The sequence below is a fragment of the Nycticebus coucang genome, chromosome 5 (assembly GCF_027406575.1).
Source record: "Nycticebus coucang isolate mNycCou1 chromosome 5, mNycCou1.pri, whole genome shotgun sequence".
Lineage (NCBI taxonomy): Eukaryota > Metazoa > Chordata > Mammalia > Primates > Lorisidae > Nycticebus > Nycticebus coucang.
The window spans coordinates 107,776,669-107,797,217 of NC_069784.1; the positions used below are offsets into that span (position 1 = coordinate 107,776,669).

General features: G+C 39.0%; 1 protein-coding gene across 27 annotated transcripts in view; it reads right to left on the reverse strand.

The window, feature by feature from the left end:
- EPB41L2 (erythrocyte membrane protein band 4.1 like 2) overlaps positions 1-20,549 on the reverse strand; it is a 233,587-nt gene that overhangs the window by 77,641 nt on the left and 135,397 nt on the right. For all 27 annotated transcript variants that reach the window (XR_008380064.1, XR_008380065.1, XM_053590674.1 and 24 more), the window contains one exon: positions 9,701-9,805. Coding sequence is in view for 25 of the 27 variants with exons in the window: in XM_053590674.1 (XP_053446649.1) it covers positions 9,701-9,805 (105 nt within the window). In the remaining 2 variants the exon portion in view is untranslated. The remainder of the gene's footprint in view (positions 1-9,700; positions 9,806-20,549) is intronic.

Sequence of the window (20,549 nt, forward strand, 5' to 3'; positions counted from 1 at the left end):
CAGGTTCCTTACTCTCCACCAGCTCCCAGGTGATGTCAGATCACCCTGCTTTAAGCAAGAATCCTATAGAGTCAGTTAGCCAAACTCCCCAAAGTCCCTTGACATTCTCTCTCAGTAATTTTCCACCCACTCACCCCTTTCCAATCTTTCTCATCTATTGGAAAACCCCACTGCAGTGGTCCCTGTTCCTATCACAATAGTCCTAAATAAAGCTGCCTTCCTGTTTTAACAAGTGTTAGGACAATTTTTTTAAAAACAGTTTCTTTCATCAAAAAGTCATCCCTCTCACCTAGTTCCCCTTCAAGCTGGACCCTAAGATCCCAGAGTTAGAATTTTTCCCAAATGCCTAGCCATGCCTTCCTCACTTGCTTCTGGTGAGCGCCAATTTGGCCAGTGAGAGAAATAATAACAAATTCAACTCAACTTACACTGTATTACCAAATTTTAAAAGTATGAAAGTAGTTTTATCTAAAATCTACATTTTCGGGCGGCGCCTGTGGCTCAGTGAGTAGGGCGCCGGCCCCATATGCTGAGGGTGGCGGGTTCAAACCCAGCCCCGGCCAAACTGCAACAAAAAAATGGCTGGGCGTTGTGGCGGGCGCCTGTAGTCCCAGCTACTCGGGAGGCTGAGGCAGGAGAATCGCCTAAGCCCAGGAGTTGGAGGTTGCCGTGAGCCATGTGATGCCACGGCACTCTACCAAGGGCAATAAAGTGAAACTCTGTCTCTACAAAAAAAAAAAAATAAAATAAAATAAAATCTACATTTTCGTATAGGAATTTATAGCACTGAAACAGATCCCCTTTAATATGCCTTTGCCTAAATTAGGAGTAATGGAACTCCATCATAATGCTGGTGTTAGGAGAAAAGTTACAGGCATTGTATCACAGTGAAACATTCACTATACATCTGGGAGAATTGGGGATTATAAAGTTTAACTAGATTAAACAGAATTTTATTAAAGCATAGTCTACATATACAGTTAATATTTGAGTTTTCAATTCTGGGTTTGGGGGGTTGTGGTCTGGGTATTACACAACTGCTTCAACTAATTTTCATAGTTAGCTATGGATATCAACTACATTCCTTTTTTTATTTTATTTTATGGTTGGGGATTCAATGCGGGTACCAGAAACCTCAATGAATCCCCAAAATAAAAAAAAATTTAAAAAAGAAATGTAGTTGATATCCATTGCGTAATTGCATTTGTTAGGTAGGTAAAATCCCTCTTCTCTTTTCAATACAGCTTGCAGCAAAATGACATTATAATGCCTGCGCCAAATGCCAAATTCTATTAACATCAAAAATTCACGACCATGTCTTTCCCTTTAAAGAGCATCCAAAACCTTAATGATGATTTCATTTAGCAATGAACACACGCAGACAGCCCTGAGAATGGGAGAAGATATTTGCAGGTTATATCTCTGACGAAGGTTTAATAACCAGAATCCACAGAGAACTCAAACGTATAAGCAAGAAAAGAACAAGTGATCCCATCACAGGCCGGGCAAGGCACTTGAAGAGAAAATTCTCTGAAGAAGACAGGCGCATGGCCTACAGATATATGAAAAAATGCTCATCATCTTTAATCATCAGAGAAATGCAAATCAAAACTACTTTGAGATATCATCTAACTCCAGTAAGTTAGCCCATATCACAAAATCCCAAGACCAGAGATGTTGGCGTGGATGTGGAGAAAAGGGAACACTTCTACACTGCTGGTGGGAATGCAAATTAATACATTCCTTTTGGAAAGCTGTTTGGAGAACACTTAGAGATCTAAAAATACATCTGCCATTCAATCCTATAATTCCTCTACTAGGCATATACCCAGAAGACCAAAAATCACATCATAACAAAGATATTTGTACCAGAATGTTTATTGCAGCCCAATTCATAATTGCTAAGTCATGGAAAAAGCCCAAGTGCACATCGATCCACAAATGGATTAATAAATTGTGGTATATGTACACCATGGAATTATGCAGCCTTAAAGAAAGATGGAGATTTTACCTCTTTCGTGTTTACATGGATGGAGCTGGAACATATTCTTCTTAGTAAAGTATCTCAAAAATGGAAGAAAAAGTATCCAATGTACTCAGCCCTACTATGAAACTAATTTATGGCTTTCACATGAAAGCTATAAGCCAGTTACAACCTAAGAATAGGGGGAAGGGGGAAAGGGAGAGGAGGGTGGGGGGGAGGATGGGCAGAGGGAGGGTGATTGGTGGGATTACACCTGCGGTGCATCTTACAAGGGTATATGTGAAACTTAGTAAATGTAGAATGTAAATGTCTTAACACAATAACTAAGAAAATGCCAGGAAGGCTATGTTAACCAGTGTGATGAAAATGTGTCAAACAGTCTATAAAACCAGTGTATGGTGCCCCATGATCACATTAATGTACACAGCTATGATTTAATAAAAAATAAAAGAAATGAACACACAACTATTTGCATTTGGAATTCTATATGTAAAAGAAAAACTTGTTGCTGGATTCCACATACTTTTAACAACATTTTCCATAGTATAGTTTACATAAGAGCTCTCAACAGACATTAAAAAGTTCTAACACTAACAATGACAGATTTTCATACTCAGAATGAACTGAAAAAGCTTCCAACTCAATGTCTCAACCACTAGAGGTAGATTACTATACTAACACCAAAAAAGAGTTTAAATTTTCTCTCCATGAAAAATTTTCATACAAATAATTGTGGCTTTGTTTCACCCTCACTTTATAATAAGTTGAAATAAGTATCAAAACTTCTATAAATACAGATAATATTCAGCATGAGAAAAATGAAGCTCATACTCTTGGGTCCCATTGATGAAACTGCAAAGGTTTCAAGCAAAGCAGAAATAAGTATGTAAAATACTTATTACTGATTAAGCCAAATAAGTATGTATAATAGTAACAAATCTGTGCAGGAAAAAACAGGATTATTATACAAATATATATTGAAAGAATAAGAATTCTTTTGCCTAGATTTCTTGAGGATTAGATTGCCTATATAAAGAAATTTTTAAAATTGCACAATACAAAAGTCATAAAAGCAAATTAGATCACACACAAATAATTAAACACATTGCAAATTATTATCTGAGCATTCATATCCTGAAAAGTTTGTCTCAGAAAGGATACCCCACTCTTATTCCCCCAGATTTTTGAGTTGAAGCCCAGATACAAATTACGTGCCTAAGTTCAAAAATTTTTTCATCTCATATTTCCTAATAGAAACTATGAAGTATAATAAGGAATTACTACTTCTTATTTAGCCTTAGCATCTTTTTGCCAAGAAAGCTATGGTAAATCCAGACAAACATATCCTTATGTTAATATCTTCTGCCTTAATGACCTTAACCTCTCCTTGACTTCAGCCATCCCTTCCTGTCCACACCCCAGGCAGGGTCATCACATAGTTTTCAGATATAATTATTTTTTTTCCTATAATTCCCACTGTATCTGCTCTTCTGCACCTTTGGACTTCCATCCCTTGCCCCAGCTATTTTCTCCCAGCCTATCAACCAGTTTCAACTTCAATTACTTTCCTTCCTGAGACCCTTTGAATAATGAGCTTGATACACTGCATCAGTACCTCTGGTTTTCTAAATCCTTTGTCCTCTTATTATTATATAACTACCATGAACTTAGCCAAGAGGGACCTTTCTAATACTCCATTTCTCCGCTATTATACCCAGGTTATTGATGGCAATTAGAGAAAAACACACAAATCAATTTTGCTGCCATGATAATTTATGATCACTAATCTCAGCAAAACTATCAACAGCAATCCAATGGTAAGCCATGGTTGGCTGCCTTTCTTGGTCCGACTGCTACCCTACTCACTCTTAAGCAGATGGTTTTAACCTCTACTTCATAGAGATTTTAGGCTGCACTCTGCTCAACTCAAGATTTCTTATTTAACAACTACCCCACCTTTTATGCTGTTTCTTCTGGTTCTGGATAAGGTCATCCTCTTTATTTAAGGCCAATCCTCTTCATGACTCTAGAACCTTTTGTCATTGTCACTCTCCTCTGTCTTCAACCATATCTTTTTCTTGGACTTCCTCATAGCCAAAGTCAAAGCTATTTCCATTGAAGCAAATCTGCCAACCCCGACAAATGCCACAGCTTCCTGACGCTGGCAGCTGGAACTTATCTTCAACCCCTCCCTCACCCTCATACCTCAGAGCTGCTTATTCACAAAGCCCTGCAGATAATCTTTACACGGTGTCTCTGTCTCTTCCTCTTCACCTCTGATGCCACTTGCCCTGGTATTCATCACCTCTGGACTAGAAAACTACAATCATCTCCTGACCTTCTTGCCTCTGGTCTCACCTCCCTACATCTCTCTTGATACCAAGGAGGGGTTCTTTCTCAAATGCAAATTTGACCATATCACTTCCTATTAAAATCTAGATTCCTTAGCATGAGATACAGGATCTTCCAAAAAATGATCTCTGCCTATCTTTCCAGTAGCATTCCCTTATCTCCATCAGCACTCCCCATAGTCACCCAAATCAACCCATGATCCCAACTGAAACAGAGCACTTGCTGAGAAAACACCAGTTTAAGACCAGTCACCAACTCCTCCTTCCAATGTGCCTGTGACTCATAGGTCTTTCCCATAGGAGACCCTGGAACTGCCCCTCCTCCAGCCCTGCCAAACAGCTTAAAATGCCGCACGCACAACACGATCACCCATGCTGGAGCCACTGCTTCTCTTATACAAACAATGCCCCTTCCCTGTTCACATCCAGAATATTGGTCATAATTCTTAGTTTAATGTCAACATTAAACTGCTCATCTGACTTCCAAAATTTATATATCTGCCTTTATATAACATAAAATATTCATACCACAGGTCCTCATCAGGTAGTAGTATAAAACTTAGAAATATCTCCTATGTCCCTAATTAATGCCTATCTGGCTACATTAACTGTATTGCTGAACTGAGTGAGATTATTGGAAGGCTATATACTTAATACTATTAGCCCGACCAAATGGTCAATTTGTTTGTTGCCCCAGCATGCCTGAGAGATGTAACATTCCACATCCCCCTTGCTAACACAGCCCACAAAATGCTTCAGCATCACATACACAAGTTAAATACTGATGACACTATTTTATAACTGGGAAGGGAGGAACCGTGGTGTACCCAGTAAATATAAGCACCAATGTGTATTTGGGTGGAGGTTTATGTTTGGGAAGAATGGAGGTAGGAGAAAGATACACAGATAAGATTCCTAAGTGAAAATCTGTCTTCTGACACAAAGGAAGAAGTCCCTTTTGAGCAGCACTGTCACAGAATCATTATCAGTAAGTTGGCCTGCCCCCTAAAATTTATTGCCATCAACTGTGAAACTCATACCAGGAACTCAGCCCACATATCCTTCAATACCCTGTATGTAAAGTCTTGCAAAATGACTTTCAGAATTTAATAACATGAAAAATTCCTCTGAGGAAAGATGGTGTATTTCTACTTTTCCAGCTATGATAGCTATAAAACAGTGGGCCCATTTTTACCTTAACTGACAGAGAGTTCACAACTACCCTGTTTCCCTGAAAATAAGACAGTGTCTTATTTTAAGGTGTGCTCCCAAAGATGTGCTAGGTCTTATTTTCAGGGGACGTCTTATCTTTCCTGTAAGTAGGTCTTATTTTCAGAGGATGTCTTATTTTCAGGGAAACAGGGTATTGCATTTTCCCTAAAATCTATTTTTTGCTCACTGGTCCTGCCTGATTTGAATCTTATCTCTAACATATATTGCCCTGGGCTAATTGTTTAACTTCTCTAAGCCTTGAATTTCTACATTCCTAAAGTGTGGCTGATGTTCCCTACCTTACAGGCCACTCGGAGAATGCTATGAGACAACACAGAGGTGCTGAGAACTCCAGAACAATGAGCTATTAACAGCAACTTCTACTTTAGCTGAAATGTCTTTACGGTAAAAGCCACCTCTGACTCTTTTAAAAAGTGGTAAATTGTAGGGTGGCACCTGTGGCTCAAGGAGTAGGCTGTCGGTCCCATATGCCGGAGGTGCAGGTTCAAGCCCAGCCCCGGCCAAAAATCACACACACAAAAAAAGTGGTAAATTGTAAGTAACTGTGTCTAGTTACAAGCCTCAACTCAACATATATTACAATATTTCCATCAGGAAATAAAAGCATCTCCTGCACCACGCACTGTTGAGAGATGGATTACTCCTACAGTATTCTCCACACTAGCTACCATTCTTTAAGACACATCCCAAATTAAATTCATTGGTTTATTCTTTCCACAAGTTATTTGACCTAAAATTCAACATGTCTGAAACAGGTATATTCATGATATCCATTTCTCCCTCCCATCAAGTCTTCCTCTTCTCACTGAACACTTGCATCTATCCAGAAACAAGGCCTTACTTATTCTTGGTATCTGCCATGATTCCTAGTCAACCATCAGATTGATTCTGCCTCGTTCCTAAGTCTCTCTTACTCACTTTTCTATTTCCACTACTACTACATGGTATCAATCAAAGCCATGTGTGTGCTTTGGGGAGGCACCTCTGCCTAAGTCTCCTCTCATCCCATTTCTACTATCAGCCAAAGTGACTTTTTTAAAGGTAAAACTGGTTACCTAACATCCTCGCTTCACAATGGCTTACCATCTTTCTTAGGACAAAGGAAATCCCCATGTGATCTGACTCCTATTAACACCCAGCCCTGCCCTATGCTAATGTCATCCTCCCCACACTAACCACACAGGGCTTCTTTCCAATTTTCAAGCAGACAGCTGCTCCTGCCTCAGGGCCCTGGGTCTGCACTTCACATGTTCCATTACCCAGCCAAAGTCCACTCATACTTTAGGTCCCTGCTGAACCAATATTCCCCCATAAGAAGAGTCTTCCTATTAGTGTCCTGACTTTTTCCTGTAGAGCAGTAATCAAATTGAATAAATGGGTAATTAGTCTTGTTACTCTGTCTCCTCAACTAGAAGATCTATGAGGTTGGGGTCTACACCTTCATTATTCACTGTTAGATTCACAGCAGTTAGAACACTGCTTTGCACATAGGCAATTTTTTTTAATTGTGGCAAAAAAACACATAAAATCTGCCTTTTTAACCATTTGTTAATGTACAGTTCAGCAGTATTAACTATATGCCCATTATTATTGCACGACAGTTCTCTAAAACTTTTTCATCTCACAAAACTGAAATCCATCAAATTCCCTATTTTCCCTTCCCCAAGCCCTGAGCAATCACAATTCTATTGTTTCCACAAGTCTGACTCTTAGATGCCTCATTATGTAGAATCATACAGTACTTGTGTTTTAGTGATTAGCTTACACCACTTAACAAGATGCCTTCTAGGTTTATGGATGCTATAGTGTCTGACAGGATTTCCTTCATTTTTAAGGCTGAATACTATTCCATTGTATGTATAAACCACATTTCCGGGTGGCACCTGTGGCTCAGTCGGTAGGGCGCCGGCCCCATATACTGAGGGTGGCGGGTTCAAACCCGGCCCCGGCTGAACTGCAAAACCAAAAAATAGCTGGGCGTTGTGGCGGGCGCCTGTAGTCCCAGCTACTCGGGAGGCTGAGGCAGGAGAATTGCTTCAGCCCAGGAGTTGGAGGTTGCTGTGAGCTGTGTGAAGCCATGGCACTCTACCGAGGACGATAAAGTGAGACTCTGTCTCTACAAAAAAAAAACACATTTCCTTTATCCATTCATCACTGATGGACTTTTAGTGTACTTCTACCTCTTGGCTATTGGGAATAATGCTGCAATGAATGTGAGTGTCCAAATGACACTTATCCCTTCAAGATCTTGATTTCTGTTCTTTCAGATATATACTCAGAAGTGGAGTTGCATATAATAGTTCTACATTTAATTTTTTGCAGAACCTCTACACTGTTTTCCATAGCAATGTACTATTTAAATAGTAGTACTAATAGTACATAGCAATGTACTATTTTACATTCCCACCCACGCTGTACAAAGGTTCTGATTTCTCCACATCCTCGCTGACATTTGTTATTTTCTTTTTTATGACAGTGACCATCCTTATGGAGGCAGGATGGTACACAGGTAACAAATACTAATTAGTGCCTGGATATACTGAGGCTACAAAATACAAGACATGGTCTCTACCCTTACAGAGTTCATAGAGTAACAGGAAGAAAGAGTAACACACAAATAAGCTTTGCACTAAATGTGCAGAAGACAGAGGAAACTGCCAACACCCCTCTACGGTAGGGAACGATATGGGTCTAAGATTCAGATGTAATATATGGATTAGACACATACATTGGGAGTTATCAAAATAAAAAATAATAAATCCCACTGTCTAAATACCACTCACTCACTCTTATGCAAAACTAGTATTTCAAAAATACAAGATTGTTTAATGCAGCATATCCTATTAGTCTCCATATTTTACAACATACTGAATTGTATCCCTAGTGTACAAAGATTAAATGTTCATATGAATTGATATGTGATCTCAAGAAAAATAGGGAATAACAGCCAAATTCCCATCAGCATTGTCTTTTGCAGCTGTGAGGGCCAAGGGAAGAGCACATGCTTAGAGACATTATTAAGGCCAGCTTATAATTTGTAGCCTAAAAAAAATACCTGGTTAGTCACATACAATATTGCTTCTGAGAAGAGGTTATAAACACAGATCTAATGAGGATACTCACATACTATTCAGCAGGCAGGCATGCAATTTACAATCATCTTTAGTCTAAACATGGTATTAAACCACACACTAGATATCAAGAATTTAAGCAAGTTGAGGAAATGTAATGTATCTAAAATTACCACCCTCAGTGCCCTGTATTTCATTAGTGGGACTTGTAAATACAAACAATGATGTCATGTAGGCAAATAAAATACAGTCATGTTCCTCCATTGACTGCTCCGTTCTACTGACTGTGTTTTGAATGTTAGTTCTTGGGTAACAATCCTTTTCGCTGTGGCCACGTGCTCTGGTATCCTCAGATGGGATCCTCCCAATGTGCCTCCTTCCCCACTTTTCAGGCATGCAGGTGACTGCACAATGTGAGCTGGTCTGACCAGCCTCTGTCTTTAGTACCAAAAAGTCGTACTGAGTGAGAACCAAAAGTGATTGAGACAGTACAATACCATTTTTAAAAGTCTGTGTTGTCTTTATGTCAGAATACCAATTTTCAATTAATGACATTCCATTGTATCTGCTCATGATGTAAGTGAAACTCATGCAAACAATGTCAAAAAGTTTCAGGGTCAATTAATGACCTAGTACACGGTGGAGGGTGGGGGAAGGGGAGAGCAGAGAGAAAGAAAGAGAGAGAGGAGGGAGGGGAGGGGGGAAAAGTAAAGCAGAGAGAGGGACCGAGGAAGGGGGGTGGGGGTCCCGGTGTGTGACACACCTTTTGGGGACAAGACACAATTATAAGAGGGACTTTACCTAACAAATGCAATCAGTGTAACCCGGTTTCTTGTACCCTCAATGAATCCCCAACATTTAAAAAAAAAAATTTTTTTAAAGTTTCAGGGTCATTCTCTCTACACAAGACAGTTTTTCAATATTTACCCAATTCCTATAGTGAAGTTTTAATAACACATAAGTAATTTTAAAGCTAAATTATATACTGAGATAATCTGGTTAAGAAAAAATATAATGTGAATGTGTTCTAAAAAGATGCAAATAAACTTGAAATCACTTACTTTCTGCTCAGGAGTTTCCTGAAACATAAGTCCAAAGTAGTCCTTCTCCAGGAGATTGAGGTGTTCACAGACTTTGTCAAATAACACTTGTCCCTTAGCATGTTTCTGGAGTAAAAAAAGAGCATTTTTACTTTTCCAACACTAAGATTCCATAAGTTAAAGAATAGCACATCAGATACATGACTTACTATAAATGAACATAAAACATTTATTTTCTAATTTTCTAACAATATGAAAGTGAATCATCATTTTTTTCCCCTGTACCAAAAGACAAAATGCTAGTAGTTCATATGCTTATTTTAAAAATAGTATAAAAATATGTTCAAAGTGCTTCCCTCAATTCTTTGAGGTGGCTCATGACATATCTACGAGGCACACACCGAGGAAATTCATTCAGCCCTTATTATTCAATATAGCCTAACATAATTCATCCCATCAACAATTAGGTCTGATTTTTCTTCCACCATATTTGTAGAACAGAATTTTTTTGTTGTTGTTGTTACAAGCTATCCTTCTATTTACAATTTTCTGGGGAATGATATGGTATTCATTCTTTAGGATAATTTTTTTAAAATACAAGACAACAGAACTGGGACAAAAAGTCAACTGCCTCTAAGGACTTAACATATTGTTGCCTTTAGTAGACGTTTTTTTTTTTTTGTTATTTAAGAAGCTGTTGTGAACAGAGATATAAAAGCCTTTTGACAGCCATAGAAGAAAAGCTCATTGTCTAATCAATGGCAAAACATAATCAAAGTGGTGACTCATTTCCAATTAAGATGCACACCCCTGAAACACCCCAACTGAGAGGTCAGGTCAACTCACGCTTCCCCCCCAGATGCAGATATAAGCCACCATCGGGCTGCTAGTAAAGAAGGAACAACCCACCAGACTTTTCCAACCTCAAAATGAATTCCCTCTCATTGTCAACAGATGAACTTGTTGGTTCATTCACTGCGTGGAAAATTAATATCCTTCACACATATATCTTGAGGAGGAGAACCTGGTACTTTATTATTAAGCTTGTTATAGCAACATCTCTAAACAAAATAGAACTGCATCAAAGTGTGAAGGGAAGAAGAAATCCAAAGAGATTACATCATTTCAATATAATAGGCAATGTGCTATACACATCACTACAGATTCAGTCGGGATGCATGGAGTTAAACCACTAAGTACACTTAAGATACGTATGTGCTTGCATGTCTATATATTGAAGGTATATACGAATACGGCATAGCGTGTCAGAGTATTGGGCTCTGTATGCCAAATATTAAGGTTCTGCTAAATAAATACATTTCCATTGCTTACAAGGTGTGTGCAAGACACTCAACTTCTGTTTGCCAAATCTGTGAAATGGTGATAAGAGAACCTATTACAAAAAGTGTGGTAAGTACTAAATAAGTTGTAATATAAGACAATTGATTATAATGCTGTCTAACATTAAAAAGGATGCTTAAGACAACAGCTGTCTATAAATACACACCTCAGCTCAAAAGGAAAACATTCAACATTGGCTTACAGACCATTTTTATTAATAATCGTACTTTGTCACTAGTTTCCACTTCAAAAATAGAAACCTGCTCTCATGGACAGAATTCCCCTAAAATATTAAGAGGAAACATCCACAAAGCTCACAGCCACACTTTGGTGTTAGTGTGTTGGCTATACTGTCAGCATGAGGGCTGGAGGCAGAACCAGTTACTCCATCACGCGACCTTTTGTAAGCACTTACTATTACTGGACACGTGTGACAACAGGGAAACCACCTGGCTCCCTCTGTAAAATGAACAGCTACTTCACAGCTCACTGTGAGAACCCAACTGACCCAGTGAGACAGGCCATGTCAGGGTGCCAAACAAGGTGCCTCCAGCTGGAATTTTGATGCCAGCTGCTCTCTCACTGTCCACAGCTAACAAACCCCAAAGCACCTTCTACATGTTCAGACTGCTTCTCTCTTACCCTTTCCTGCCATCCCCAGGAAATAGATATTTTAAATGATAGATAAGATCCTGAATGCACACACACAAACAGATGCATGCGCATTACTCAAGTTTCCATTCAACATCTCCATCCTTGAAAAACTCAGTCTGGCAAGAAAAACAAAAATGCAACAACACAGTGAGACACATGTTGAAAGATGCCACATACAAAATGCTCTGAAAACACCAAGAATGGAATGAGTAACTGTGTCTGAGAGAAGCCACAGCTCTGGCGGCACCTGTAGCTCAGTGGGTAGGGTCCTGGCCACATACACCAAGGCTGAGGGGTTCGAATCCGCCTGGGCCAGCTAAAAATCAACAATGACAACTACAACAACAACATCAAAAATAGCCAGTGTTGTGGCGGGTGCCTATAGTCCCAGCTACTTGGGAGGCTGAAGCAAGAGAATCGCTTAAGACCAAAAGTTTGAAGTTGCTGTGAGCTGTGATGCCACAGCACTCTATCCAGGGTGACAGCTTGAGAAGACGGGACAGGACGGGACGGGATGGGACGGGATGGGACGGGAAGGGAAGGGAAGGGAAGGAATGAATCACAGCTTCAAGAATATGACCTCTGGGCTGGGTAGAGTGGCTCGCACCTGTAATCTTAGAGGCCGAGGTGGTGAACTGCTTGAGCTCACAGGTTCGAGACCAGCCTGAACAAGATCAAGACCCCATCTCTAACATAGAAAAAACTGAGACAAGAGCATCGCTTGAACCCTGGAGTTGGAGGTTGTTGTGAGCTATGATGCCATGGCACTCTATCCAGGACAATAGCTTGAGATTCTGTCCCCCCCCCAAAAAAAAGAACATGACCTTTGAAGTGAATCTTGGAGGGGAAATGATTTTTTGAGGTAGAAAAAAACAGATATTCAAATGAACTTACCTTTCACTTTGGATGTTCACAGACCCTAATAGAGTCAACTTCTATTTAAAAGATACTGGAGGATACAATTAGGACAAGCCGTGCAATATGACTGACTGCTACTCACACCGCCCCAGTATAGTCTCAGATGACTATGAGGGCTTGCCAAGCTAAAAGACTCGATGATTACGGATCCAGCATCTACTATGTGCCAGTTTCTATGTTTAGTTTTTTGTTGGTTTTGGGGGGTTTTTTTGTGGTTTTTGGCCAGGGCTGGGTTTGAACCTGCCACCTCCGGCATATGGGACCAGCACCCTACTCCTTGAGCCACAGGCGCCGCCCTATGTTTAGTTTTTATGTCTAGACATAACTATATACCATCAGTTTCCCTGCTCAGGGAAAACTGACCAACGGCCTATGAAACAAACTGATATTAGCGCTCTGTTCAATGACAACGTTGTATTCTGGGGATAAGGATCACCACATACAAATCTGATCTTCCCTCACACACACAGAGTCATGGAGTAGAGTGGGGCAAACTCAGAAGGAGAAACAATGAAAAGGCAGGACGCAGAAGCCCTGGGCACCAGGAGGCCTCCCCCACCTGCCAATGTGTGTTCCAGTGAGCCCATCAGATGCTCCACAGATACACGCCGTGCATCCTCCAAAAGGGAATGAGAGGAGGACAAGAGAAATTCTGCTTACTCCACACAACTACTGAGCATCAAAACTTCTATCTGCTTATTAGATACCTTGAGAAGCTCTGCAGTGAAAAAAAAATTAAAAAATAACTGTTACCCATCATTCAACCTAATGTTTCCTAAAATTATAAGGCTAGGTCCTGCTATCTTTTTTTAAAGGGTAGAATTAGTATTTTATTGTCATTTATAATCAGATGGCAGTTGAGTATACAGTCTTCGTACTTCATAGTTTTTGTAAATAAAAATGTTACAAATTTTAAATAGCCAGTGGCTGATTGTATTTTCAGAAAATGTGATTAGGTTAATTCATTAATGGTGGCTTCAGTCTTTGCTTTATTAGCTCCAGAAAACTCATACATTTTCGTGCTTTTTTAAAAAACTGGAAGATTGGCATGCACTTAACTTCACACTCTGAAGCAACATCCTGAGAGTCACCCACATCTACTTCAAGGCACCCCACACTGGAATACTGTTCAGAAAGGGAATGAAAGAAAGGCTTGATCATTTTGCAAGACCCACATCATAATGGCTGAGAAGTCAACTATTACAAGTTTATCCCTTGCCTTATCCAAAGCTTCCTAAAAAGCAAACTTACCTCTTAATCTGCTTCACCATTTCAGCTGAGCTGATCTGACGCCCAACCGACTATAAGAACTGACAGAACTGATCCGAGGTGCCAGACTCAGCTGGGGGACCAGCTTGAGAGAGAGCGTGCAGTCCTTCATTATCTTTCTTAATGCAATTTCCCCTAACTTATTCCACAGAAAAATTACTGTTCTATAGACCATGTCTCAAGAAATCAAGCAGAGAAGAATCATAGGCTGAGCATCCCAAATCTGAAAATCTGAAACCTGAAATGCTCCAAAATCTGAAACTGTTTGAGCACCAACATGTTCACTGAAGCATTTTAGATTTCAGATTTTTAGATTTGAGGTGCTGCATAATGTAAATATCCTAAAATTTATAAAAGAAATCTAAAACACTCTGGTCCCAAGCATTTTAGATAAGACATATTCATCCTGTACCACTATCTGGCCCAGATTTCGAGACTGGTATTAGCATCATCTGTTGGATTGAAAAATGCCAAAAGAGAATTTAGTTTAAACTGGTCCACAATTAGATGGGCCCAGCTGCCTGGAAGAAGCAAGTAATTCCCAGAGACAAAAATTTCAACAAATATAATTCACAAAATGTTCAAGGAAACATGCCACCATTATTGCGAGTTAGACACAGTATCAGAATCAGATCTTCAGAGACTACACATAATGCAATTATCAAGTACAGAACAAAAAATAAGTGTGTTCTATCTGTTTAAAGTAATCAGTGAATATTTTTAAATATCTAAAAAAAGACTATCAAAAAGCAGATTTTGAAAAGAATCAAATAGAACATCTAGAATTTAAAACTATAATTAAGAAATTATAATCCAAATGGACAAGATACAACACTGTTGTGCTGAAGAGAAAACCAGGGGACTGGAAGACATATTTGAAGAAACTACTCAGAATGTGGTCAAAGACCAAGAGATGGAAAATGTGAAAAAACCTGGCAGACATGAAGGACAAAATGAGGTAGTCTATCTCATCAGAGCCCTAAAAGGACACAATAGGGAGAGGAATGGAGAGGCACTATTAGATGACATAATTCTACAAACCTTCAAATTACGGCAATTCAACAGATTCCTCGCAAAATAAACAAAATAAATGAAATTCATTAATCTATATTTTATTCTGCTAATTTCTTATAATAGCTATAATAAAGCCATTCAAAACAAGAGAGAAAGAAATTTGAGTAGGGAATAAAAAGGAAGGAGGAAATAAAATTGTAACAGATAACACATAGAAGATTCTCCTAAACAGCAGTTCTCAACCTGTAGGTCGCAACCTCTTTTTAACAATGAAAATACATTGTGGCATCAGGAAGGTTGAAAACCACTGTCCTAAAACTAAAACCTAAAACTGATTTGCTTTTGGAAGCTAATTCAAAAAGGCAAACAAAACAGGCAGCACGTTTTTCTTTTTACATTTTAAAAAGTATCAGATTATCAAGAGATAGATATCAGATGCTACATTTTACAACACAAACCTTCCTTCAAACTTGCTAGAGTATGCTCTGACCGCCATTATCATCCAATGGCTCACAATGTCTTTTATCATCTTCACACTGTTCCCAGCATACTCCATAAATAATAATTTTCATTTTGGGGAAAGGAACCAAGGCACCACTTACAATGGTAGTGCATAAAAATGTATGGGGGATGCTCACTGAAACTGTTCCTTTAAATTGTTCTTCCTCCCCTTCCACATTCCATCATGCACCATCTTTCTAGTGAATCAACAATTCTCAACGGGCTCAGGGCCCATAGCTCAGTGAGTAGGGCACCAGCCACATAAACCAAGGCTGGCAGGTTCGAGCCCAGCCTGGGCCTGCTAAACAACAATGACAACTACAACAAAAAATAACCAGGCATTGTGGTGGACACCTGTAGTCCCAGCTACTGGAGAGGCCAAGGCAAGAGAATCGCTTAAGCCCAAGAGTTTGAGGTTGCTGTGAGCTATGATGCCAGAGCACTCTACTGAAGGCAACACGGTGACACTCTGTCTCAAAAAAAAAAAAAAAAAAAAAAAACTCTCAACAATATGGAAGAAAAGTATTGTAGTAGAATCACAGTGTCCTGAGTTTGCCTAGCTCTTTCTAGCTCGCTAACCACAGGCAAGTTACTCAACTTCTCTATGTCTCAGTTTCCTTTTTAAAATAAAAATGCCCACTTTGTCATGGGGTGAGAGAATTAAAGGAAGTATATTTAAAGTACTTAATAAAAATTTTTGGCATATTGCACAATTCGTTAAAAACAGCTGAAATCAGGCAGCACCTGTTGCTCAGTGAGTAGGGCACCAGCCCCATATACAAAGGATGGCAGGTTTGAACCTGGCCCTGGCCAAACTGCAATCAAAAAGTAGCTGGGCGTTGTGACGAGCGCCTGTCCCAGCTACTGGGAAGGCTAAGGCAAGAGAATTGCCTAAGTCCAAGAGCTAAAGGTTGCTGTGAGTTGTGATGCCACAGCACTCTACTGAGGGCAACTAAGTTGAGACTCTGCCTCTTAAAAAAAAAAACAGGGCAGCACCGATGACTCAAAGGAGTAGGGTGGCGGCCCCATATGCTGGAGGTTGTGGGTTCAAACCCAGCCCCGGCTAAAAACTGCAAAAAAAAAAAAAACAGCTGAAATCACAGGAGCTGCTCTAAAAACAACTAATTTTATTAGTTATTTAATCCGACCTCCTTATTTCACAAATGAGGAAACCAGGGTTATAGAGAGTTTAACTAATCTCATGTTTCAGACTGATTTTCTGGATTTCTTTTAAAGCATTAAATTCATACTTATAATATCATAAACGTCAGTATTTTATACTTCTATCTAGGAAAGCAATTTTCTATTTTTTTGGTTTTTATAAACAACAACTTGAATTCTATTGCATAAAAGGACTACAAAACACTACAAAGGCTACAAAATTTTGCTTGTTGACCAAGCAAAATACACAGATACTTTGCTATTTAACTTGTACCTAAGATACCAGTACATAGAGCTGGTTCCTTAGTTATCATAGCAATTTGAGGGTATTGCCCCCAGATAAAGGGAACTACTGACCTTCATGACATTCTAAATTTCCTTTTTTACCTTGGTTTATTTCCAAGTCAAAGCTCTACCTCTACTTCCAGACGGAAATCTCCAAATTTTCCTTCCCTAAGAAGCCTATTCCAATCTCCCAATATTTCTTCTTTCTCCTTCAAGAACTTTATTTGCATGTATGGCTGCTATTCTTAAATTCTACTTTTTTGATATTTATTACTTTCTGAGAATGTGTTCTTTAAGAAAAAGTCTGTCGGGCGGCGCCTATGGCTCAGTCAGTAAGGCGCCGGCCCCATATACCGAGGGTGGTGGGTTCAAACCCGGCCCCGGCCAAACTGCAACCAAAAAATAGCCGGGCATTGTGGCGAGCGCCTGTAGTCCCAGCTACTCGGGAGGCTGAGGCAAGAGAATCGCTTAAGCCCAGGAGTTGGAAAAAAAAAAAAGAAAAAGTCTGTCTTCTCCTATAACAGCACCTCACTGAGGAATTAGCTGACTAAGTCAGCCCAAAGATACTTGGATACAATGGCTCCGGCTCCAGGCCACAATGCCTGACAACCAGCTGAATCCAGAACTCGGGCTTTCGGATTTGCAGGCTTGCATAGTGTACTGGAGCTGGCTCACACACCACCAACCCAGAGACATCCATGGAACTAAAGCACACACACTGCCTCCCAGGTTCTGGGAGAAGACCAGCACAGACCTGCACTTTCCCAATTCTATATTGTGCTTCAACTCTTCCTTAGTAAATTAGAATTTCCAAATACTTTTTGGGAACCAGACGAATGACATAAGTGGAAAAGCCAATTCACCCCTTTCTCCTAAGAACAGGCCATGCCCCACCTCCATGCAGAAAGGACGACGGGGGTGCTTTCAGTCTGTGCACATTCCTTCACTAAGACATCACTTTGTCATTTCTTCTTCCTGTCTGAAGCATGCCTTTGCTTTGTAACTGTCCTTATGATATAATCTTTATAAAGTACAAACTGCATCAAATTCAATCCTGCTTATGTAGCACCAAGTTCATTAAACAATAAAACCATGCAGCCATTCATAAAATGTGGCAAGTACACTTCAAAAAGAAATCTTATTTTCTATGTTAAATGCCAACAAGCCCTGTCTACCTCTCCCTAACCTTAGTTACAACACTCACCAGAAATATAAAATCAATGGATTAAATACTTAAACAAAAATGTCCTCTGGTCTATTTTTCAAGTATTAGATTTTAAAAAAGGGAGAGACTACATATTAGAAACATCCAAAGAAGAGAGAGAAAACAAAATAATTCAGATAGTTTAAAACATATTATTAAAAAAACTGGAAGACTAGATTTTGAGAACTTTCTTTTGAAAAGAAAAAAAGGCAATGAAATCTATGGCAGACCCAATTGAAGAAAGACAGGCTGGAAATTTGAGACGCTAAGCAAAGTCCCCCCGGCCTGTGCTGTTATTTGTGGCATTCATTACTGAGGCCAAAACATGACATTTCTGGAGGCCTCTCAACTTGGAGGAATTTGTGCAAATGCTTACCCGGCAGATTGCAGTCAATGCCACACACCACTGGCGTTTTATAAAACACCATCACTGTCTCCTCGTAGGTCCCTCCACACTGCAGTTATTGTGTGCCGAGGAGATGGTGACGGGAAGTGCACAATGCAATCCATACATTACAGTCCAGCAGCTATGCCTTTGCAGTACCTCTAAACTACACTATGCAAATATAAAAGGCCAAGCAAAGAAAGGTATGCACAGAGCAAACACAACAACTCATACATTGTGATGGGGGAGGGAACAAATCAAATAAAACCATACAAAGGAGAAAAAAAGTGTCTCAAACAATCCATCTGATTTATCAGATAATTATTTTCCTACTGAGGGAGCTCTCAATACACCTCTGTGCCAAAGCTCATCCAACCCCCAGCAAAAGGAAACCCTGGCCAGTGATTTTGTGTGTGTTTAAAAATGTAATTCTGAAGTAAATGAGTCATCACTTTACTCAAGTAATGAGTAAATAGTAAAGGAAGATCTTTAGGAAAAGTTTTCCTGATCATTAATAAGAATTAACTTTAGAAAAAGTTTTTCAACTACTCAAAAAAGATAGATATGTATTGTATATAAAATATTTAAACATACACATGCATAAGTATATATAAAAGATATGTATTTACACACATCACATTTTTCTTTTTTTGAGTAGGTGAAAAACTTTTTCGAACTTAATCTTCATTAATCAGGAAAATGTCATATATATGTATAAAAATAAATAGACATTATCAGATTTATATAAACATGTAGGTTCTTACAAGTCACTATAAAAAATGGTAAGTAATTTTTCCTACATGGTATTTCTTAGAGACAACAAAAAGGAAGGGAAGAAGGGACAGCCTCTCCCAGTTCATTAAAGCTCTCCATTTCTTTTCCATTCCACAGGATCAGGGGATTATGAAAGACTATTGGTGTTGTCGACATGAATGACACAACATACTCTTCAATGTAGTTTTAGTTGCTAAGAATAAAAATTAAAAGGCTACAACTAAAAAACAGACTAGAAGAGGCTGCAAAAAAACACAAAGGAACCCCTACTACAACTAGAAGCATACAGGTCCACCTTTAATAAAACTGTATACATATTTCAATTAACTCCTCAAGGAAAAAGGTGCTTGCCCTTTTTTACATGTTGTAATTTCATGAGCACAATGCTTCCAAGCCCATCGAAGTCTAAATGCAGTACTCAGATAAATGTTTTTCCACCCCAGCTTGCTATATTTTTGAAATACCCCAGAATTCTTAATTGAGCACATAATTCACCTCATAAGCACCTTGGTAAGTTTAAACAAGATAGAAAGATCCTTCTTAACGCTATGTGGAAAATGGTATATTAAAAAACAAAACAAAACACCTGAAGGCTTGCTACAAACAAACAGCATACTGTCAACCACAAACAGACTGGGACATGACACTTTCTTTAAAAACGAAAAGAGAGAGAGAATTGTTAATTTTTAGGATTTTTTTTTCTTTTTCAGAGTAAAAAAGAGATTTTATTTGGAAGAACAAAAAGTTTAGAGCAGCTCCAAAGAGAGCTGAAAGTGGGTCCTTCTCATGAAGGAGAAAAGGTGAGATGAAAACCTAATGTTTTGTTTTAACAATGTAACGTTAACCTTTTTTTTTTTTTTGTATATGAATGTTCACAGCAACTTTTAATAGTCCCAAACTGGAAGCATTATAAATTTCCATTAATAGGAGAATTTTTTTCTTTTTTTTTTTTATTAAATCATAGCTGTGTACATTAATGTGATCACAGGGCCCCATACACTAGTTTCATAGACCATTTGACACATTTTCATCACACTGGTTAACATAGCCTTCCTGGCATTTTCTTAGTTATTGTGCTAAGACATTTACATTCCACATTTACTAAGTTTCACATACAGGTGTAATCCCACTAATCCCCCTCCCTCCACCCACCTCCCCCCTCCCTCCTCTCCCTTTCCCCCTTCCCCCTATTCTTAGGTTGTAACTGGGTTATAGCTTTCATGTGAAAGCCATAAATTAGTTTCATAGTAGGGCTGAGTACATTGGATACTTTTCCTTCCATTCTTGAGATACTTTACTAAGAAGAATATGTTCCAGCTCCATCCATGTAAACATGAAAGAGGTAAAGTCTCCATCTTTCTTTA